Source organism: Crocodylus siamensis, chromosome 1 (genome assembly GCF_052110815.1).
Source record: "Crocodylus siamensis isolate JL-2025a chromosome 1, ASM5211081v1, whole genome shotgun sequence".
In the NCBI taxonomy this organism is placed as follows: domain Eukaryota; kingdom Metazoa; phylum Chordata; order Crocodylia; family Crocodylidae; genus Crocodylus; species Crocodylus siamensis.
Window position 1 is genome coordinate 187,492,228 of NC_143395.1, and position 25,104 is coordinate 187,517,331.

General features: G+C 41.6%; 1 protein-coding gene across 1 annotated transcript in view; it reads right to left on the reverse strand.

Moving 5' to 3' along the window:
* The window catches only part of MACROD2 (mono-ADP ribosylhydrolase 2), a 1,497,602-nt gene that overhangs the window by 131,792 nt on the left and 1,340,706 nt on the right, over nt 1–25,104 (reverse strand). The window contains exon 9 of the mRNA XM_090051193.1: nt 17,379–17,460. Within this exon, the coding sequence (XP_089907319.1) occupies nt 17,379–17,460 (82 nt within the window). The remainder of the gene's footprint in view (nt 1–17,378; nt 17,461–25,104) is intronic.

Below are 25,104 nucleotides of genomic sequence, written 5' to 3' on the forward strand. Positions count from 1 at the left end.
AGAATACCAGACTGATAGGTGTTATATAAAACTCTACCTCAATGCAGGCTAAGTTTGATCAATTTTTGCTTATGCTGTTTTCATTATGAAGAATTTTCTACTGAAACACACTCTACATCTAAACCCTACTGCAGCATTGGTACACTTTCTTTTCCTATGTTGCTTAGTTACACAGGCCCACAACTCGAGTCTCACTGAATGTAAAATGTGTTTGTAGCTTTTGAAACCATATCAAATAGAAATCTTTAGTACCCAATTCCTAAGAAGTTAGACACTTTTCTTTATGCCACCTCAGAGATGGCTTCTTTTATGTATTGTATAACTTGATGTGCAGTAGAATACACATACCAATATAAGTCTAGCCCACACACATATGTTATGTATTGGCTTCTATTCCAATTGCAAATAAATGGAATAAAATCGTTCTACTCTAGCAGTATTCAGACTTGGATTTCTGTTACAGGTGTTCATACTGCACAGCTGAGTTCAGTAAACAGATACAAAATTAATCCATCCAAAAAAAAATTCTACTGCAAGCCTTTCCTTCCCATGAAAAAAAAAATGATTGCATTTTACTTACGAGAATACTCACTAAAGTGCATTTCAAACTCACTTGCCTTCTGGTGTATTCACACTAGAAATATTATGTATTATAGGTTGACATTTCCAGACACAGTTTGATGGTAGGTTTCTTACAAAGCCTCATTAGTAGCCTGGCAGAAAAGCAGTTGAATGAGATGGACAAAAATTTAACTGCATCCTTTGCAATTAGAAGCACTCAAGCATATGAAGTTACTTTCTGTCAGAGACTGGTGATGACAGAACATTACGGAGCAATAAATGAAATGCACTTGGAATATATTATATGGGAATGAGACACTACTCAACACAGCAGGGAGAAAGGATTCTTGTAACTGGATATGCTCATCTACACAGGGATATAATATCAGATTGACTTTAGTTCGCTCATCTTATAGTGCCAAACAATATCCTAAAGTGAATTATTTGCCCTCTGAGCCTGTAGTAAGTAATCGTCCTTGCAACAAATGTAACAACACTTTGTAATTAATTTGTTTGTTTCAGTGTGTGGACAAACCTAGCTACTCAATTGCTAGCAATCCTCCTACTGTTGGCCCCGACTTCATTGCTTTGTATCTGGGTAGAGCTGGGTAGAGCTTCCATTGCTTTGTATCTGGTATGTAGACCTCTATGACTTCCATTTCTCTGATCATCTTAACTGAACAAATGCTAACACTCGAGGAGGTGTGCCTCTAGTAGCACTGAGGATACATCAGGGGACATATTCCACTCCACCTACCAGGTGCATAAGTTGATTTAAGTGCATTCGAGTTATCCTATTCCACCCACTTTGAGTTCCTGAAATACACTTAGTACAACAGTTAGCTGGGTCCTCCTCACTATTTTTCTGTGGCTCAGTGAGATGATAGCATGTTACAAAAATAGATGCATTACTTGATCTGGCCCCTGGAGTGAGATGCCTTTATATCAGCAATGTCCATGCCACCCATCCATGGGATTTTTTTTAAATCAGAGAAAACCAGGATCCCTGCTAATCACATTCTCCAAGTACTTAGAAATGGATTCTTTGAGGCCCTGCTCCATTTTTCCAGGGATTGAGGTGTGGCTGACTGGTCTGTAATTCCCTGGATCCTCCGTCTTCCCTTTCTTAAAGATGGGCACTATATTTGCCCTTTTTCAGTCATCCAGACCTCCCCCAATCATCATGAGTTCTGAAAGATAATGGCCAGTGGTTCTGCAGCCACATCAGCCAACTCTCTCAGCACCCTTGGATGTATTGCATATGGCCCCATGGACTTATACATGTTCAGATTTTCTAATAGCCTGTTCTTTCACCACTGAGGGCTGCTTGCCTCCTCTCCCAACTGTGCTGCCCGGTGCAGTAGTCTCGGAGCTGACCTTGCCTGTGAAGACTGAGGTAAAAAAGGCATTGAGTACTTCTGTCTTTTCCTCATAATCTGTTGCTAAATTGACTCTCCCATTCAGTAAGGGACCCGCACTTTCCCTGACCTTCCTCTTGTTGCTAACGTACTTAGAGAAAGCCTTCGTGTTATGCTTCATATCCCTTGCTAGCTGCAATTCCAGTTGCATTTAAGCCTTCCTGAGTTCATCCCTGAACACTCAAGCAATATTCTTATACTCCTCCCAAGTTGTTTGTCCAAGCTTCCACTTCCTGTATGCTTCCTTTCTGTGTTGAAAAGTTCTCTGCTAAGCCAAGCTGGTTGATAGCCACATTTGCTATTCTTCCTGCACATCAGGATGGTTTGTTCCTGTGCCCTCAGTAAGGTTTGATTAAAATACAACCAGCTCTCCTGGACTCCTTTCCCCACTCATAGAATCATAGAAGTGGGGTCAGAAGGGACCTTGTAGATCTTCAAGTCCGACCCCCCCGCCTGGGCAGGAGAAAAACTGGGCTCAAATGACTCCAGCCAGGTAGGCATCAAGCCTCTTCTTAAAGACCCCTAGGGTAGGAGCCAGCACCACTTCCCTTGAAGTTGGTTCCAGATCCTAGCCGCCCTAACTGTGAAGTAGTTCTTGCGGATGTCTAATCTAAACCTACTCTCCAACAACTTGTGGCCGTTATTCCTTGTTATGCCAGGGGGTGCCAGGGGAAACAAGGTCTCTCCCAAACCCTTCTGGTCCCTCCTAGTGAGTTTATAGATGGTCACCAGGTCCCCCCTCAGCCTCCTCTTGTGAAGGCTGAACAGGTTCAGGTCCTGCAGTCTCTCATTGTAGGGTCTGCCCTGCTGTCCCCGGATCATGCGGGTGGCCCTCCTCTGGACCCTTCAATGTTGTCCACATCCCTCCTGAAGTGGGGTGCCCAGAACTGGACACAGTACTCCAGCTGTGGCCTGACCAGTGTTGCATAGATGGGGAGGATCACCTCCTTGGCCCTGCTTGAGATGCACCTGTGGATGCACGACAAGTTGTGGTTAGCCCTGCCAACCGTGACCTCACATTGTCAGCCCATGTTCATCTTGGAGTCAATAATGACTCCAAGATCCCTTTCTGCCTCCATGCGCTCAAGAAGGGAGTTTCCCATCTTATAAGTGTGCTGCTGGTTACTACTGTCCAAGTGCAGCACCCTGCATTTGTCTGTTTTTGTTAGCCCACCCCGGTAACCTATCCAGGTCTTACTGCAGTCTTTCCCTCCCTACTAGCATGCTCACCTCACCCCAAATTTTGGTATCATCAGCGAATTTAAACAGGTTGCTTTTCACCCCGTCGTCCAAATCGCTGATAAAGAAATTGAACAGCACGGGCCCAAGGACCGAGCCCTGGGGGACTCTGCTGCCCGCTTCTACCCAGGTCGAATGTGACCCATCCACCACCACCATCTGAGTACAACCCTTCAGCCAATCTGCAATCCATCTGACTGTGTAGGCATCAATGCCACAATTGCCCAATTTTTTAATGAGGATGGGGTGGGAGACGGTGTCAAAGGCCTTGCTGAAGTCCAGAAAGACTACATCCACGGAAACAGCTGCATCCAATGCTTTTGTGACCTGATTATAAATGGCAATCTGGTTGGTCTGACATGACCTGCCCCTAATGAAACTGTGCTGGTTGCCCTTGAACCTCATCCCTGAAGCCGGCCCATTGCAGATGTGCTCCTTGATGATCTTCTCAAAGAATTTCCCTAGGATTGAGGTAAGTAAGACTAATGGGCCTATAGTTGCCTGGGTCCTCCCTCCTCCCTTTTTTAAAGATGGGGACCACATTGACTATCTTCCAATCATCTGGCACCTGGCCTGAGCACCACAAGCGCACGTAAAGCCATGCCAAGGGTCCTCAGACTACCCTCCTAGGGAATCCTGACCATCAGTTCCCTAAGGGAGTCAAAGTCTGCTTTTCTGAAATCCAGAGTCCATACTCTGCTGCAATCCTTCCTTTCTTTTTTCAGGATCCTGAACATAATCATCTTGTAGACACTGCTGCTCAACTTGCTATCCACTTCTATATCCCCCACCAATTCTTCCGTTGTGAGCAGCAGCTCAAGAGCACAACCCCTAGTTGGTCTCTCCAACACGTGCACCAGGAAGTTGCCCTCAACACTCTACAAAAACTTCCTGGATTGCCTGTGCACTGTTGTATTTCCTGCCCAGCAGATGTCAAGGTGATTAAAGTCCCCTTTGAGAACCAGGACATGCTCTGGACACTTCCGCTAGTTGTCTGAAGAAAGCCTCATTTACCCATCCTTCCTGGTCTGGTAGTCTATAGCACACACCCACCACAACATCACCCTTGTTGCTCTCCTCTCTAACCTTAACCCTGAAAGGGCATAGACTTTCAATAGGCCTGTCTCCAGTTTCATAGTAGAGCTCTGAACAATTATACAGCTCTCTTACATACAGCACAATTCCTCCTCCACTTCTCCCCTGCCTGTCCTTCCTGAACAGTATGTACCCACCTATGACAGTCTGTTATTCAAATCACATCATAGTTTCTCGACTGTGCAACAACCTTCAATTCTTCCTGCTTGTTTCCCAAGCTGCATGCACTCATATACAGACACCAGAGGTGACTAGCCAATTGCCCTACTTCCTCAGAAAGAGGAATTGCCCCCTCCTGTTCCTGCTTCCTCCAGGTCCCCCACTTCCCCCACAGCTTTGTTCTCTATCCCCCATCAAACTTAGTTTAAAGCCTTCCTCACTAGTTAGCGAGCTGTCTGAAAAGATTCTCTTTCCTCTCTTGGTCAGGTGGATCCCATCTCTTCCTAGCAATCTTTCTTCTTGGAATAACATCCCAACAACAGCCTGGGGTAGTTGTCAGAGGGCTAGGTGAGTCTTGGTAATCCTTCTGTGACATCTTGGATCTGGGCTCCAGGCAAGCAGCAGGCCTCTTGGGACAACAGGTCAACAAACACCACCTGTTGCTTCCTCTTTATGGCAGTGATCTCAATCCTCCCCACCTTGGGGATTCCTAGCCTGGCTTCTTCCAACAATGGAATGCTCTCCTCCTGCTGTGTTGCTAGCACTCCATATCTGTTCTCCAGGTCATCTGTATATGACCCTCATGACTATTATCAAGCACAATAAATGCACTTGAAGTGGCAGAAATTTAGTGTCAGAAGTGCATCCAACTCTGGAAATGTATTTCAGAGTTGGATGCAAACAAGTGGGAGCAAGTTGATGAGGTGTGCTTGAGAGCATCCCTCCTCAGAAGCCCTAGGGACACAAGGCAGACAGACCCACTATCAGAACAAGTGAAGCAGAAAGGGTACTCCCAGGAGCAGGTTTGGGAGAAGTGCCTAAAAGTGAGAGACCAAAACAGAATTTGAATCAACACTCCCATTATCTATCCCCACTATGAAAAATGAGAGTGCATTTTTTAATGCACACTCATTATCACAAGTCCTGCCACCAAAAATGATGTGCTAAATTCAGATAGCAGTCCAGATAACATGGCAAGTACCCCTGAAGTCACAACAAATACACTTGGGCCATGCGTACAATGGGATCTAACCAAGAGGAGATTTTTCCAGGCAGCCAAAAAATGAATAACTTGGCAGATCTGGAGATTACAAAAGAACTCCATGTATACAGCTAGACAGGAACTACCATGGAAAAGAGATTCAGAGGGGATCAGTACCAGTAAGTAATATATAATGTATTACCATAAAAAATGCAGAGGTGTATTTGAACAACTTATGAATCCAGCAGTTACTGCCAGAAAGAAGAGTTCTAAAACCGCTCTTTCAATGTGCTCAAAATTGTATCTGTTCTGGACAACTGAAAAGGTTTTACTTCTGTATAATATCAAATTCTACTACCGATGGCCACACTTTGTGAATCAATGCCCCCCTCACCATTCCTAAGTTGTTTTCTGCTTTTTTTCCCTCACCCAGGCAAGATCTGAGTGTGATGAGGTGGAGACTGCACAAATCAAATATATTGTAGGGCAGCCATTTTTACAAACACAAAAACTCAAAAAGCCATAGGAGATATGTAGTCTGAAGTATTATAAATGCCCTCAACTTTTTAGATAGCTTGAGATTTTATGAGGCAAGCTAGCTCAAGTCTGGCTTCGGAGACAATACATGATTGTCATTTACATAATGCAGAGATATTTTAAACCATTATAAGACATTTGTGATTACATGAAACTTTTGGATGGAAGACAATTTCCAGACAATTCTAGGTAAGTTGTAGTGAATTTTATGATGAGCTGCTGTGAAAGAGAACATAAGCTAAAAACAGTGCCAAACACATTGCAAGGCAATAGTTTTCTTTGGACTGTTCAAATAGTATTTCTTTCCATCTGTGCACCTGCAGGGATGGAGAAGAGTGAACATCATTCTGGCAAGCAGCAGTGCTGTGTATCGTTCTGATGCAACCATTCCCTTTTTTCACAAGATCATCCTATGCCTTCTCAGAACTCACCTCAGGGTAACAGGGGGTAGGATAATATCCTCCCCGAGCATTTCTGCCCCCTATCTACCCAACAGCCACCTAAAACCACTGCAGGCATGCATCCAGCTGTGCTCAAAATGACCACTGCACTGCACACCTGCCCAGGATGTTGCAGTGGTCCTACTCAAGGGGAAGTAATCTGACACTTTGCAAGGTGGAAGTGGAAACAGAAGATAAGACTGGCTTTCAAAACTGTGGGGAAACTAACACTTTATTAGTATTGGCAGATGGATTAGGAATGGGACAATAAATATTTGTACTTTTTTTTGATTTCCCTTTATGTCACAATGCCACAGCCCATGCATACAGGGGACTTTTACCTGCTTAGAAGCTGCCAAATGCTGTTAAAAAGACAAAAGAAACTGGTCACTGCATCACAACAAAGGACCTCAAAAGGCAGGACCATGGAGGCATGGCTCAAAAGACTTGAAATACAATATATGGACCTGGAAAGGGATATATAGCAGTGGCAAGTAGCTGAGATTGAGTAGCTTTTGTTGTAAAGATCAAACAGACACTACCTCTCTAGCACTGTTCTGAACACTGTAGAAAACACCCCATACTGGGACCACACTTTCAAGCAACCACATGGCAAGCTCTGCATATAGCAATGTACTCCTGTGCACAAGGATAAAGAGAACAATTTGTACTGCCTCACTTACAGGGACTGGTGAACTCTGCACATTTCAATGTGTGCTTTTTTTTTTAATTCAAGAAATGTTATTTGATGCCTGTGTTATTTGTAAATGCAGTAATTGGCTTTTTGGGAAATAATCAACAGAGAAAAAAACATTCAGGAATAGCTCTCCCCATCATTTACATAATATCCCTTCGCACTACCAATTTGTTTCCTAATAACACAAAGGCACAGACCCATTATAGTAATTTCCTTGTTGTCAATCATTCATTAGTCTCTGGCTTCAAAAAAGGATCACAAAGTATCCCTGATCTCATTTTTTTTTGCATCCTTTGAGGCATTTTTCAGAGGTTCTTTCTCCAGTTGTTCCTAACATTCAGAAGGCCTTTTGTCCCTACTGCTCCCATCCTTCTTCCAGAACCTCCCCTCTTTTTCACAGCACTCACATGAAACATGTGAAGATGAGAAACAATGAGGCATGTCATGAGGCACCATCATTTCCCTTTTCAGTTTTCCAAAAGCATACTCTATTGTCATTTTGCAGGGACTGAGGACCAGTTTAACTACACCCTTTCTCTTGTCCAAGTGTCAGGTAAAAGGCTTTATGAGCCTTGTGTCTCTCAGAATGACAGGAAGAATCAAAGTGCCATTAATAGCCAAGTGGTCTGGGGAGCAAGCCCAAAATTTCGAATCCTGGGAATATTCCCACTAAGCCGTTTTGCATCAATCTACAGAGTATAATAAAATCCATGAAAAAATATTTTGTGGAATACATGTGGATGACAAATGAATGCAGAGAATTCACAATCTGTTCATGTTCTAATTGCAGATAAAGAAGCTAAATGGATCAACAAATTACCTACTCCTGAAGGACTGTGATTTCCGTACTCAAAGTGATCAGGACCTTACACAATTAATCCCTCTGAAGTCTATGGATTTACTGGAGAAAGATGCTCCACAATATGAGCAAGATAATTACCCTCTACATTGTAGGTTCTATCCAGGTATTAGTGCAGGGATTTTATGCCTTTTTGGATACTAAGACCCTTCATTCAGCAATTTATAAATGTTTCTAACACGATCAGATTGTGTATGACGATTTAAAAATTAATTTGCTTTGCAATGGCATCTCTAATATATCTGCACCTCTCAGTGTAACTAAAAAGGCAAAGGAGATAAAATACCATAAAATTATTATCATTATAGAGTGTCTTATCCCAATGCCTTTACGTAGCTATTTGTGCAGTAGAACAGATTTACAGTCAATTGTAGGCAAAATTTTATATATGTGTATATATATAATTAGCAATGGCTTAATCCAAAAATGCTGTTAGACTGTTTAAGGTAGACATTGTAACAACTTGGAATGCTGCTATTTCACCATTTAAATCCTTTATCTGAGCCATTTTTATCTAGAGTACTTTTATGAAAAAACAATTGCTCCCCCCAAACCACAGATAACTGGTGCTTGACTCAGAAATATTTTTCAAGTGTGTCAGTTTAATAACAGCATTCCATGTGGTTGCCATGAAAAATGAGCATTTGCTAAGGGTAACCACAAGGCCTGAGATTTAAGGAGGTTTTTTTTTTTTTTTTACTACACATAGAACACAACATGAAAATGACAGCTTAGGTCTCAGGCCTGTAAACACTCTTATACCTTGTTTTACTCAAGTGAAAGGGATCATATTGAAGTCAAGGTCACTGTAAGGTAAATACTGCTAAATGTGACCTTAAAGGCATCGTTTGTATGGTTTCACAATATAGGTGAAACCATATAATCAATAGAATGCTATCTGGGAACTTGAACAAAGATTCTATTAGAAGAAACAACAGACTCTTGGATGAGCAACACAAATACTAGCTGGAGTACTTAGGCCATTGCTGTTTAAACCTGAAGCAGACAGATATATGAGACTGATAAACTGATTTAAAGCTGCCTGGAACAGTCTAAAAGAATACCTGGAATATCAAGTACTATGTTGAACCAGTTCACTGTAAGCCAGTTCATTGTTATGTGTGGATATCAATCATTCCAGTCCTCCAAGCATCCCATACTACATTGCTTCCCCCTTCCTTCCTACTCCAATGCTGCACCTGGACGCCTAGTACACAGCTTGAACTCTACTGCCCCCTCTTTTCCCCCGCTTGGTGATACTTCCTATCAATGAGCTCCCTTGCACTGGTTGTTCAATAAAAGCTAACAACTGGCTGTGTCCTCACTCCCTACTTGATCACAGCCCCTCATCGTGCCCCCCTGCCTCTAGAAACCAAAAAGCATGGATCCAAGCACTCCCCCTCTTTCCACCCCTCCAAGTCAAGCAAGCACATGGCAGATTTCAGTCAAGTGCAGGCTCCTGGAGTTTACTGAACTCATGTTTAGGAGAGAGAGAAAAGCAGACAAGTGAAAATGCCCCCAGCCACAGGATACTCACCACCAAAGCATAGGTGCAAAGTTCTTTCCCCTGCTCACCCATTGTTAGGCATGCTGGATTTGGCACTCACTTCCATCCCCTGTGTCAAAGCCCCAGCACTACACACAACTGTGAAACAGTTCCCAATCAATGACATTTGAGAACAGTTCAACTGCTATGTGTGTCCACAACTTCACTCGTAAGAAATGTCCTGTTGGATTCAATGATGTAAGAACTCTCCATGTGAGCAGCAGTTACAGAACATGGTTCCTTTTTTACTTGGAAAACCTGTAGCCAGATTGTTTTTTGGACTAATACATGATGACGTAATTTCCCAATATATCTGAATGGAATATATCACAAGCTGCTTCACTCCACGAAAAGATATAAATAATTGTATAAAAGAAAGATTGCTGTTCTCTCTTGTTTTCCTAATGCTAAGACTTAACTATCACTCTAGGCACAGAAGAAAGTCTTTACACTTTACTTTTTTCATTCATCCTATTTTTAATTCTGGCTTATATTTTACAGGTTCAACAGAAACATTTTATAGGGAAAGACTGGTTTTTCTCTACTACTAAGCATGGACAGTTATAATAGCATGATCCAAAGTGCATTTAAGTCAATGGGAGTTTCCCATTGACTTAAGTAATATTTGAATTAGGCCTTATATGAACTACTGATTACCATGATTAATTCAGAAATGTTGAGATTGTAAGTCTATTACCTAAAAGTTACATTATACTTGCTAGGAATGAATTGTCTAAATATTCAAATTACCTTCCAAGTCTGCTGTGTCCTCTATAGATTTTTAGACTTTACATATGACAAGGTTTTAAGATTAGCAGCATTATTCAACTATTTTTTTGCATTCTATTTGCAAAATATGCATAATATTATGTTCAACAAATGAAACAGTTTCTCTATATGTATATTCAACTTACCAGAAAGTACCAAAGTGTAACTCTAGCCTCATTTCATTATCCCTAGACTACCTCAAATATTTGCATGTCTTTTTGGATGCATTAATGTATCAGCTTTAAAGTAATGACTATGTATGCATACAACACCACAGATATATTCTTTTTCTAGGTCCTGTCCACATAGGTTAGAGCAGAAAAAAAATTGTCATATTTCTGAATACTGGATTCAAATATAAAATGTCTCAACAATTTTTTCTTCAGTTGAAAACGGTATCCCAGTGTTGCTCTTTCTTGTACATGTTAAGTTTGTGCTCTATCAGCTCATACATGCCTAAGCAGTAAGGAACACTGCAACTTTTTTAAAATCTTTTTCTTCACCACCAAATATATAAAATATAAAAACACTGGTCGAGTTTATGAATGCTTCCAGAATATAATCTAAATATCAGAAATTTATTGCCAGAAGCAGCGTAGTACCTAGTTACCCCAACATGGAGCCATCATAAAAATGTCTTCTGTACAGGAAACAGGTGTTCTGGAGATATGGACCAGCTTTACAGGAAAAGATTCTGCAAAATATTTGTCAGCGTCTCTGCATGCAAATCCCAGTTAATGAACCAAACAAAGATGAATGTTCACAAAAGAGCAGAGAATGGGAACAAATAGCAGACAAAAGAATCATTCCATAAATGTAGCCATCATTCAAGACATATTTTTAATTTTATTTTTTAAATTAAAGTGAATTTGACATCAATGAAAATGAAAGTTAACAGTGTCTCTGCAGGACAGACATGGCAAGAAGTGCAGCATTGCAAGATTTTGCACACTGTCCTATGACAGTACCTCATCCCTGAGTGGAACGAAAATGCTTCACCTTTCCAGTCAATTCAATCCGTGCCTCTTTTCTGATTCTTCTGAGCAGGGGAGCCAGTTAGTGACTGTGCATGTCTGTCAGCTAATCAATTATTGTCGTTTTCCATTATGTCTTTCCCAAAATCTCAATACTCTTTTCATGCCATTTTGGTTACAGCAAGATAATTTTAATTACTTTGGGGTAATGTAGTAAGTCACAAAAGAACAGATTTAAAGACTTATTCTCTTATCGCCTTTACCTCATACAGGGCACGTCTACACGTGCTATTAATGTGATATAGGCTTACTGCACTGTAAAATAATGTACAGTAATTCTTTCCATTGGAAGCTCCCAACGGGAACATCTCAGTTACAGGGCTGCTAATGCCCTGCTTTACCCCCCTGCAGCAGCCAAGGGGAGCTCCAGGCTCCCCTGGGGTGCTAGCCTAGAGGGTGGCAGGCAGCAGGGGGGCTGGTCCCGATACACACAGGACCAGGAGAGCTCTGCTGGCTGCTGTAGCAGCTGTCTTCTGGGCCTGTGCACATCGGGAGGGGCCCTGATGCAGCCAGCAGAGCTCTCCTATCCTTGTGCACATCAGGACACACAGCTCCGAGTGAGCCCAGTGCCCAGGGGGCTTCCCCACCCACCAGGAGGCTCACTGGGACTGTCCCACTCTGGGGAGCCTGGCCCAGCTGGGAGCTTGCTGGCAGCTGCCATAGGAACAGGGCAGCTGCTGGCAAATCCACAGATGAGTATGTAACAGGGACTCAGGCAAGAGCCCTGTTACTTAGATCAGATCGGGCCAGACTGACCCAATGATGAACCCTGCCAGGTGGGGGGAGTTGCACACCTGGGACATGACTAGGGTAATTAGCCTGCTGAGTAAGGCGTAAAACCGGTGGCAGGAGGAAGACTGAGTGCCTTCGGGCACCAGAAGAAGAAGTGAGGAGAGGATTGCTTTTTTTGACAGCTGCTGATCACTGACCTGATATGTTTAGCAAGCTGTCCACAATGCAGAGCCCATCATAATGTAGGTATAGTTTGGGTTATTTTGCCCACATGCATCACTTTACACTGATCTCCACTGAATCTATACTGAACTACTAGTTCCTTATAGTTTCACCTTGGTCTTTACCACATTAAATAATTTTGTGTTATCTGCAAAGCTGCCAACTTACTACTCAACACTTTTCCACATAATTTATGAATATGTTAAATAGTACTGGTGCCAATACAGATCCCTAGGGGACTCTACTGTTTATTCCTTTCCATCCCTAAAACTGAACTTTAAGCCAATTGCTAATCTTTATGCTAATTCACTTTTCCTGTAATCCCATGGCTGCCTAACTTCTTTAAGAGCCTTTCATGGTGGACATTGTCAAAAGCTTTTTCAACGACCAGATATGCTATGTCAGCTGGATCATGCCTGATCCACCTGTTTACTGACACCCTCAAAGAACTATAATAGGATGGTGAGGCCTGATTTCCTTTTGATAAAACCAAGTTGATTCCTCCCCAGCAAGTCATGTTAATCTATATGCTGAACATTTTTTTATTATGTTTCTACCAGTTTTCCAGAAACAGCAGCTAGACTCACCAGCTCATACTTTTCTAACCCCCCTCTAGAATCTTTTAAAAAATATTTTAGTCACATTGGCAATTCTTCTCTGGTACCAAGGCTGTTTTTAGTGATAAGTTGCATACTACAGTTAGGTATCCAGCATGTATGAAGATGATGAAATCTTCATAATTTTACAAGGAGGAAACAAGTTTTACCACCTGAAACCTGAGACACTGCTCCTACCTTTGTTCAAGGTAATTTGCATTATCACAGAGCCCAGAGATACCTTACCACATAAGAAATTCTTGCCCAGAAGAGCATTCCACCCTTTTATGCTTCTGAAATATGAAACATCATAACGAGAAGGAAATATGACTCTACATCCTGCTTGCCACCAAACAACTTTGAGGTAAACAGACTATTCCAGCTTTTCTCTGAGCTTAATCTGCATAAAATGAACTGTTCCAAACAGGAGATTTTACCACACCTTCAACTCTCCTATGGAATATGAACTTTCATTTCTACCTAGGATAACTTTTGCAATCTTTTCTCCTATGCCTGAAAAAGGGTGGTTGCACCTGAAAGCTTGCAAATAATTTTTTTTTTTTGGCAAAAATCTAGTTGGTCTAATAAAAGATATCACCTCTACTACAAGTTCTGATTCCATACTACAGTTATTTCAGCAGTTTCCCATCTGAGCTCCTTCAGGACCCTAGAGTGAATGCCATCAGTTCCTGGTGATTTCCTACTGTTTGTTTAGTTTACCAGTTTCCTCTATGACCCCTTTTGCTGAAACCTCAACTTGTGTCAGATTCACCAGCTTGTCTCTAGAGAAGGGTGGATCTGGTAAGGGAATCTCCCTAACATCTTTCACAGTGAATACAGCTGCAAAGAATGCATTTAGTTTCTCGGCAGTGGCCTTGTCATCCTTTAGTGTCCCTCTTACACCTTGATCATCCAAAGACCCAGCTAACTCCCTGGAAGGACTTCTAGTATAATTAAGGCTTTTTTTATTGTTACCTCTTATGTCTCTAACAAATTTCTCCTCAAATTCTTCCTTAGTTTGTTATGATGAACACTGACTTCTCAACAACATTTACCCAACTTTCTCTAACAGCATCAGTCCCCTTATGAATTTAACAATTTAGAAGGCAGGGACAATGCATAAAAGCCTGACTTCCTTGGCCTCTTGTGTTCAAACCATTAAATGCATTTAAAACATGTTAACAGTCTAATACAAGCACAAAACAGTTTTTCACTCTCTCTCCCATGCATACCAATGGGGAACGTGCAAAAAAAAAAAAAAGGAACATGGACCCCTGTAATCTGACCTTGCATACCAATGTAGGCATAGAAATAAGCACTACAGAGAGGTTGTCACAAAGGTACAGTAGCAGCAGGGTCACATATGATATAGTACAGACAAAAAACACTGTGAAGTCAGTGGATTCTAGCATTCTGTTCTAGCAGAAGTAGTCTTCACATTCAGCCTCAGTCAGCGATTGCTACAATAATTCAATCTGGAAGTGACAAAGGCATTTACAACAATAGCGAGATCAGAAAGAAAGGTCCTTAGCACAAGCCTAGATAGGGAGAAAAAACGCTTCTGGCTGTTGACGACCCAAGTCCCCAAGAAGTTTCTAAGAGTTTCATGAGACACATCAGGTCTTTACAGGTCTCTTTTACGCGGTAGACCCTTTACACCAATTTGCAGTATAAAAGAATCATAAAATTGGTGTGGATAAAAGGTTTGTAATCTGTGAGAAACATACTGCCAGAACCTGCATGTTAACTGCAGGTGGGAAGACCCTCAGGACCAGCAGTGGGATAGAAAGGAGAAGACATACAAGCAGCCAAAACTATAGGTGAAAAGCATCTCTTCAAAACAAATTTTAAAATTTAATGATACATACAATAAAAGTAAATCAGCTATTCAGTGGTTTCTTTTTCTGACAAAAAATGCCATCTATTAGGGGTTTTTTACATTCCAAAAAAGGGATCTTCTGTGTGAAGCACAAGATGAATGGCAGTTATTCCCTTAGTGTTCTTAAGAGAGCCATCTCTCCTTTGATTCATTTTTGTACAGGGACAGCTCAAATTTTAAGTTCTCATCAGAAGACAATTGGGTTCTGGCCCCTGCAATATATTTTCATTCATAATAGAATCCTACCAGCATGATTAATGCAAGGGGGAAAATATGGACAAAGTATGCAGAAAAAACATAAGCAAAGAGCTTATTCTTCTCTCACTCACATTAGTATAAAACTCTTCCTTCTTGGTGCTATAAAATCTTTTGAGTGACAGGAAGCAGGGTAGAAACTACAGTTTTCAGTATTACAAGTTTTGGCCTAGGTCCTGTAAACACAAGTGCCCTTGATTTCAAAGTTAAGCAAATTTATACACATTTACAAGAACAAAGACATGATTCATAGCTGGTCTTACAAGGAAGTTAACATTTTAGGTTAGGTACAGACATTATACGTACTGTGCTATAAGCATGCAAAAAGCACTCTGTAGACATAACAGAACAGAAATTCACAGCTCATAAAGTGCTTTAAAAATGGCAGATCCCATCTAAGTTAACCCTTGATGGATGAGCTATCAGACTAAAGTGCTTTAGGTTATAGTGCTTTTTTGAATGAATAAGCCACATCCCATTGGGCATGACGCTAGGTTGTATTTGCTGGCATCCCTGGGACTCCTTGCAGGGTGGTGTGCTTGCCCAAGCACCAGGCCAGCCCTGCCCCCTAGTTGTCACTGACCTGAGCCAGTGACAGCCCCTGATCTCGGTCCTGGGTCCTCCATCAGGTCAACTGTGAGCTGCAGCCTGACGGGGGGGAGGGGGGGGGCGGGGGGGAGAGGAAAGAGAAAGGGGAGTTTATGTCTACACAGCTGCCCCAGCCCCACAGCATGACACAGCCAAGCTAGGGGTGCTCCTTCCCCCAGCTGCAGCCACTAGCTGCAGTGCAGTGCCACTTTTCACCACAAGGACTCAGGCGGAGGGAGTGGAAACTCAGGCTCCCTCTTCCCCCTCCCCCTCCCCGTTTCCCAGCTCAGGTCTTGATGGGGACCAGGTCAGGCTCCACAGCAGCAGGGAAGCTCCTCTCCCCCAGCTGTAAACAGGAATGACAGTGTGGGGCTGTGCCAGGAACTCTGGTGGGGGAGGAGGGGGTGGAAAAGGAGCCCCCCTACTGTGCAAGTCCAGCCCCCACCAAGAGCAGTGCCAGGAAGCTGGAGCAGGCCCGCCCAGCATGGCAGCTCCTTTCCCACTCCTGCCCTTCCAGAGTTCCCAGTGTAGCGAAAAGTGGTGTAGCTCATGCTGCTACTCCAGCTGACTCTCTGTAGGGAGTGGAGTTTGGGATATGTGGGTCTCCAGCCTTGCCCTGAGCAGAGCTATGGTGCAGTGGGGCAGGGAGTAGAGCTGCTGCTGCTGCCACTGCCACAGGTATTCAGCAAAGCATAGGGCTTGTGTGCATGTAGGACAGGGGTTAGCAACCCCCAGCATGTGTGCCAAGCATGGCATGCATGGCCATTTTGCTCAGCACACCACTGCCAGCCATCCTGCCAGCTATGGAGTCCAGATTGCTCCCAGCAGGTGGCTGGGAGGCTGCAAGCCCTGCTGCAAGCAGACTGGGCTCCTTGGGCTGGCTGCAGCTGGAAGGCTGACAACAGCTGCTCCGGGTTCTGGCATGTCAGTACTCCTGCACCTTCCAAGGTAGACATTGTGGTTTTTCCAGCACTCTGGCCAAAAAACATTGCCTACCCCTGGTGTAGGAACACACATGTGTGTGGGTCTCCATCCTGGCCCTAAATAGAGCCATGGCACAGTTGGAAAGGGAGCAGAGTTTCTACCACTGCTGTTGGCATTCAGCAGGGAGCAGAGCTTTGGCGGTGGGGGGTGCCCATGTCCATGTCCAGCCTGGCCCCAAGCTATCTTGCCCTGCACCCTTCCCCTCCCCCAATCCACAGCAGATCCAGGACAGTGCCCCCAGCCATTATTGCAGCTCCAGGGAGATGCTGATACCCAGCCTTTCCCTGCTCGCACTCAGCAGACAGCTTCCCATGCCTGGATCCTGGTGCCTGGGTGTCCCCAGCCTGGCCCAAAGGTCCCTTTCAGCCCCACTTCTCTGTGATTCTCTGATTCCTGTCACTGACAGAGCGGGGAGGGGAAGGGGAGGGGGAGGCAGCTCCCCTACCCTAGGCAGCCAATCAGGGATGGCTTGTCCATTTGGCTGTGCTTGAGAGTCTACAGCAGCCTGGGAAGTCTGTGGGGCATGCTGGGCGGCATGCAAGAGCTCCCCTATCTGCTGGCCTCAGGCAGTGCATGGCCTCCCTACTGAACAGTGAAATCTGTTCAGTTCAAACATGCTCTAACTTATAGAGCTTTAAGTAAAGTGAAATAGAGCACTTTCACCATGGACTTTTTGAACATCTCTACTTAGGCTTAATGTTTGGCTGAGGAGACAGAAGATGCAAAATGTTTTCTTTTTGCTGCACAAAGTTATTATGGTCAGGCAACAACTTATTACTGCACATACCTATGGGGAAAAACTCGCCCATTTTCTTCTTGAAAATTTTGTAGTCGACCTCCAAAAAGACACAGAAGATGATCCGGTCTACCTGTAAACAAAAAAATTATTTGTGGTGAAACAGCAGTCACAAGAAAGGTTAATAATAATAGCTCCATAATAATAATGATATTTCTTAACAGTATAGAGATATTTAAATTAACATTGGTTTTATACTCCAGGCAAGTGGGAAAACATTGTTTTTTTGTGTTTACTGCATAAGTGTTGTAATTTACAAAATATCATTTGTAACTGCAGCTCACTACTGTGTTCTTTGTTAACTGCCTACTGTTTACTCAAACCACCCCTGAGCATGGTATAAATGAGTTCTGGCAGTCTGGCTGAATACCTGGATGTACCATCTTATGGAATAGTCACATGAGGAATATCTAGCAAAAGTACAATAGAATAAATAGGTAAGCAAAGAATCCTGTATGCAATTCTTGTCCAACATACATATTTGCAAAATCATTTAGTATTTAAGAATGCCTTAAAAAGCTTTCATGTGGTTTTAATTTACATGAAACAATTTACTCTCAGTATAATCCAGCGAGAAATGCAAGAAAAACAAAATGTTGATTAGATGACAGGTAGCTCACAGGGTAAATAAAGCATTTAATATACATAGAGCCAGTGAGGCCAAGCATGTAAATGGCAGTACAATGCATAATGGATGCACCACCCGCTCACTTCTTCAAAGAAATTACCAGGGAAATCATAATTTGTGCAAGGCTTTTCCTGTAGAGTCAAAAATTAAGACTGTGGGGAAGAAAAGCCACATTGGACTCATTCAATCCTTGCTTATTTTTCTACTATTTTGTATAACTCAGGTTACAGGCCTCAGAGTAGAAAATCTTTGTAAGAGAAAGCTGCTGATCCACAAGGCCCCCGCATTCTGTTTAGCTGAGGCCCCTGTCACCTGGTAGTCAGCAATCCCCTGCAAGTGGGCGATGCTTAGCCAGAAAGGAAGGTCTGGTCAGAACCACAGCACATTCACTATCTATGATAAGAGGTCCCCTGTGAAGATCTCATGGCAAATATAAAGCTACTTCCCCCTTGCAGAACTCCTGAAGATGCTGGTTGTATATATACTTTAAGTCTTTCCCTTATGATGAAAAATGTAGCATAGCAGCAGCCCCTATGCAGATCAGTTACAACAGAGATATGCAGAGAAGAAAAAAATCCTAACCTTCACTACAAATTTGGCTATTCAGAGGAGCTGATTCTAGGTAAACTGAAAGGGGCAGATCCTGGACTCAGCTCCCCTTTCTCGCTATATATCGGTCCATCCGTTCAGACCTCAGTTTAGAATAACACCTCTTTAATCTGGGAAAGTGTCATCAAAAACCTGGCGAAAAAATCAAAAAGACACTGGGAGGCTGGAGGATGGTATTGGCTAATTCAAAGATAATCACGGACTCTGTTATATAGAGCCAGGGTCAACAGCAGAATCAGTTAAACCTATTTCATGCAGTGAGACAACTAGAAATAGCAGAGGCTGGCACAGAAGATGCTGGGCTGTATGGGAAGGTTTGAACATAGTGAACCCAGAGAGATTAACAGGATTAAAAGATTAGCAGTTTTCCTGATAGAAAACACAGGGGTATGATACTAGCTTGCAAGGTAAGAGTGTATGGCAAAAGACTAGAGAAGACTGTGAAAGGAAGATTGAGAACTTTTTGGGCACTGGGCTTCCTGGGGAAACTCCAGCAAATACGTGCCTCAAGAAACTGACTGCTGCTGATAGTTTCAACCATTTAGGGAAACAGGACTTTCCATACATTCTTTGTAAACTAACAAGATTACACCAAAGAAATACCTGACATATATTATCCATCTTCCTCCTAACAGAAACAATCCACCAAGGGTATAAATTTTGGCTCGCTTGTCAGGCCAAGGGGATAGCACTAAAATATGTATACAGCTGTGTTTATAATGGAAAGCCCCACTCCAGTAATTATTTACATAGGTGCATGACTTTACCCATATGGTTATTTCCACTGAAGTTATTGGGACATCGAACAAGAGCAAAGGTTTGTGTTTCCATATCTGAGGCTTGATATCGTGATTCCTTAAATTAAATGCATTGTCAATGAAATATGAACTTTCATTTCTACCCAAGAGAACTTTTACAATCTTCTCTCCAATGTTTGATGAAGGGTGTTTGTACCCGAAAGCTTGCAATTAAAGACATTTTTGTGCGAAAATCTTGTTGGTCTATTAAAAGATATCATCTCTACTACAAGTCCTGAATGAATTGTCAAAGGTGATTTAGGATAACCCATCATCTTTTATCTTCACTTTCCAAGCTTAGTGGACCAGATATTCAGATACTATAATGAAAGGCCCATTACAACCTTGACAGACAACCAAGCAGGATCTCACATCTACAGGCATTTTTAAACCAGAAAATGCATTTCAGTTACTCATGTCTCTGCAGGGTCTAGTGCATTATGCATGCCACATACCTTCATTATATTTATTCAAATCCAGCCTTATACTACACTCTTTATAAATATTTTTCCTTCTACACAAAGGACTTAAAAACTTTCTACAAGCATTAAAGTTTCACTGCTTGTAATGTAATTCCTTACCTTAAAGATAGGGAATTTCTTTGGAAATGGCAGAATCTTTCAAACTTGTGGAACTTTTCCAGTTGTCCCCATGGTATATATCCTATATATAAACCTGCTCAATTTCTTCTCAATGTGTGAAAAAATGTCCTATTTTTAAGTATGCACAAACTGCTGTGATGACAGCTGAAATCTTGTGTTTATCTGTTTGAATGGCATGTGTTGGCAGATAGTAAATCTGAAATTAAACCATATTCTATCATCCTGCCAGTCACTGAATATTTTACCTGACATCCCCTGCTAAAAAACTGGGAAATTAGCTATGGAAAGTAGCCCCTGTCCTCACTGTCTCCATTCTGACAACAATAAGTAAAGGTTTAATCCCATGAAAATTTGCTTGCCTGCTGACCCACAAAAGCTCGGCAGGTCTTTCAGGGCCTCCACTTGCAGAAAGCAAGTACTTATTTCTGAGAGGGGAATGCCCTCGCTTTCATGGCTATGGAATGCCAACTTGATTAGACATTTTGTGCAGCCCCTTCACAGAGACAAGAGAATTAATATTGAGGGACTTCACTGAACAAGCTCAGGAAGTCCCCATCATCTGTGTGGGTGATAGTTCCTCCACAGCTGACTGGACACCACTCAACTGAGGTGGAAGTTTAAAGGGACTGCAACCTGAAGGTATTAAGGTTCAGCCTTGATTGACAGCTCTGTTCGGGAGGCTAGTACTGGAAGCAAGCATCCCCTCAGAATGAGATTAAATTCTGCTCGCTGCACAGCTATGAAGAGGTGGATCAAAGAGCCCCCAAGCTTAGGAGCACCGCATCACCAGAAGCAGGGAGTTAAATTGCATGAGCTGTTCACTTAGTAGGTAGCTTTCCAGCTGAAGGCTGTGGAGTATATTGATTTTTTTTTCTTTGGGGCCTATGCTACTTGACAGACTCCATTTAAAGTTGAGAGGAATCATTTTCTTCTGATTTGCTGAGCTGCACCTGATCCAGAGTCTGGAAATGTCTGCGTATCTCAAAACGCTCAAGCTATTTCGTGCTGGGCTGGCCCTTGACTAGATACTAAGATCAGCACTTTAGGACATAGTGACCTTGAAAATCACAACAATTTGAAAATGCTTTCATTAGGAATAGCTCTAAGCTACACTTAAGACATTCATAACTGAAAGAAATTGGTGAAGAACAGTATTTTTTCCTGTTTTTTGTTTGTTTTCAATGTGACTGAGAACTTTCTGTGTTCAATGAGTTTCCTGCCTTGTTGATGGTTGCTATCCCATACACACTTTAAACTTGCTAACTTGTGTATTGGTAGCAGCCTTTCTGTGGCAGTCTGCAATCATGTCTGTGATTGCAGAGTTGACAATAGATCTCATTGCTATCACATCTGAGTGTTTCACACTCTGAACTGTACTCACTCGCACAGCAACTGTGAGGTCGGGAAGTATTGTTAATCATATTTTACAGATACTGAAGAGAGACTAATAGCATATTCACATAGCAAACTATGTTCCAGACTTCTTTGCCTTAAATATATACCACACTCCCCTGAGTGGGCTGCTTCCTGAACTGCAAGCACTCTTGCCTTCATTGCAGGGCACTTTGGGCTGGCAATCAAGCAGCGGATAGAAGACAGAAACTTCATAGAAGCAACACCAAGAATATAGCCTTAAGAAATAAGAATTGCCACAAACCTTACTGCATTCCACAGTAAAGGATGCCCATTCACATAACTTTCCTATAACAATGCACTTATTCCATCAGATGCATTTAAAAGTCATAGAAATAATACTTTTCTTGGAGATTTCTTGGAGATCTCAGAACAACAGAAACTCCCTATGCTTAAAGAAGGGTGCTTGTGCCTGAAAGCTTGCAAAGAACATTTTTTCCAACTACTCAGTTGGTCTAATAAAAGATATCACAACCAGCCAAAGAACCTTGCCTACCTATGTCCTTAGACCAACACAGCTATAACCAAAAACCCTGCAACCAAAAAACAATACCACACACCAAACCCCTAAAAGCCTTCCTAATGGCAGTGACAGGGTTGAAGAGATGCATTCATGTATGCACAATCAGGTCTAACTTGTTGGAAAAGCACATGTACTTAGGTGACTGGTATTTGGATAGTTACCAAGACACAGAACATCTCTGTTTTAAGCTCAGCTCTTGTGTTGTGGTCTCTGGCAGGTCTTTTGATTTCTCTGCCTAAATTTCCTTGTCTCTGAAATGAGAATAATACTAATACTGTTGTACCTTTCCCAGCATGAAGATGGTTATTCATTAATGTGCATGCAGTACCTTTAAGATATAAAATGGGGTGCTATCTACATGAAATACCAAAAGACTTGATTGTCAAACAGATGCATTTCTCTCCTACCTAGTGAGTGTTTCCACATGTCAATATGAACCTGCTTTGGGTTAAAAAAAATCCCTTATCCTGAAAATAAAACCTGCTGCATTTGAACACTTGATCTCAATTATTTCATTTGTAGTTATACAACCAAGACATTTTCCCAGAAGGCAGTGACTGCTTTTTATTATATGGAGCAATAACTGTTCATTGTCATTTCAATCTTATCAGAAAACACGTGTTGACACACAACAGAAAAGTAATTGTATTTTGTGCAAATGTTACCCAATTCTAAATCTAATGGTAAAAACTAATGGTGGAGAGCAAGGCATGCGAAGACAGAGTCTGGTTTTTTTACTAGTAGTACATAGTATTAGAAAATGTGCTTATCTAAACCAATCAGACTCCACTGGCATCAAGGAATAGTCAATGTTAGGAGTTTGCAGTTTATCATATATTCTGTGGATTGGGACCCAGATTCAAAAAAGGTGCATTGTCATGTTCTACATTATCCACCAACACCATAAGAATATGTACCCACAGGTAGAATCCAAAGTAAAAGAATTATTTATCTCCCTACAATGGAGATACGTAAATACCTTTTGGTCAGAATGCAAAGCAGTCACCATGCTAAGATGGCCAGGAGAGGGTAGTATTTGGAAGACTTTCTATTCCCCTCTCAAGGATTTAGGTAGAATTTATGCTATTCCCCAAAGCCCCAAGTTAAACATTTCTATTAACATTGGATTCTATTAATGTTGGGCCATCACTTTATTGTATCTCAATAAGAAGGAGAAACCTGCCCACCTCTGACTAACAGTAAAAGGAGCAGGTAGAGGAGCGAAATCATCAGAAAAAAGACAAAAAACTTAAAGAAAGCAAACTTAAACAGACTCAGAATACTTCTCTTGGCAAGAAATTCTAAGGGGAAATGTTTAGGAAAAATGGCAATTGAAACAGGCAATATTAAAAATACTAAAAGAACATTAGCAATCCATCTGGATGTAGAGGAAAAATAGGAAATTTAGAAACAGATCAACAGAGATAGGAAAGATAAGAAGAGTAGGAGATTCACATGTCTGCATGAAGAGCTCTTTAAAGAGCTGAAACTCAAAAAGCATTTATACAAGTAGGTAGGGATACAATCAAAAGGTTAAGGCATAAATGAGTTAAAATTAGCAAGGCAATCAGAAAAGGTTCTATAAATACATTAGAAGTAGGAGAAAGACAAAAGAAAGCAAAAGTCTACTACTTAACAGGGGTGGAAAGCAAATAATGGGTGGCAAAAGAGGCTGAGGTATTCAATTTCCTTTTTTGTTTCATTCTTCAAAAGAAAGGTTAATTGTAACCAGATGTTTAACACATTTAATTTTAACAAAAGGATATGAACACAGGCCAGACTAGAGAAGACTGAGGTTGAAGAATACTTAGATGAGTTAGATGCATTCAAAGTCAGTAGGGCCTAAAGAAATTCATCTTAAACTACTTAAGAAAAGCTTTGGCTGGTAGATTAATACCAGCCAAATCAATCTCTGATCCATTAGCAATTACCTTAAAAACTCATTGAGAGTATACGATGGTCCCTAAGGTCTGGAAAAAGGCATTGTACCAATCTTTGAAAAAGGGAATAAAGAGGACTCAGAAAATTATAAAGCAGTTAGAGTAACCTCAATACCTAGAAAGATATTACAACAAATTATTAAAAATCCATTTTTAAGCCATAGATGAATCTTACCTATAGAATAATAATATGCCAGGAAACAGCCAACATGGTTTTATGTTGCAAACCATGTCAAACCAATCAAATTTAATTCTTTGACAGAATAACTGCTCTAGTGGATATGAGGGAAGCAAGAGATGTGATACCATATTTACCTGAATACAAGGCAAAGTTTTTTCCCCCCAGTCTACACGGGGGGGGGGGGGGGGGGCGGGAAACTCCCCTTACCCCTGCCACCATATTTACTTTCCCTGCTGTAGCAGTGTGAATGGGGAAAAATTTAAGGCAGACCTCCAATAATTAGATTCTATACTTGGAAAATTATAACCATTTATAAATTTTCCATCTATAGAATCTAATTATTGAGGGGGTCATCTTAAAGTTCGGGTCATTTTATATTTTAAATAATGACAGTATATCTTAACTTTAGTGGGGCTTTAGTTATAGCCCCAGATAACATTCCAATAAGAAAACTAGATAATATTATCTAAGCAAAATCACTAAGTTAGGTGTGCAAGCACTTGAAAATTTACACTCAAGAGTACTTATTGATGATTCACAGTCAAACTGGGAAGGTATTTCCAATGGGGAACCTCAGCAGTGTGTCCTGGGCCCAATTCTATTCAATAGTTTTACTAGTGGTTTAGGTAATGAAAGAGAGCACAGTACAAAATCTGCACTGACACCAAGGTGAGGTTGCAGGGTTTGAATTCAAAAGACGCTTGATAAATGGAAGAAATGGTTGCAAAATCAAGAACCTGAAAGGCAAATTCCATTAGGACAGAGAATAAAAATGCACAAAAACAAAATGGGGAATAATTGATTTAAGTAGAAATACTTCAGGAAAACAGCAGAGGCTTATAGTAAATTACAGAATAAAAGTAAATCAGCAACATGATGCTGATTGCAAAAACCAAATATTCTAAGGTGTGTTGTAGTTAAGATAGCGATAGTTATTCCCTTCTACTAAGTGACCGTCTGCTTGAGGACATTGTCCAGTATTGAACAACACATTTAAAGGAGGATGTAGACCAATTAGAAAGAG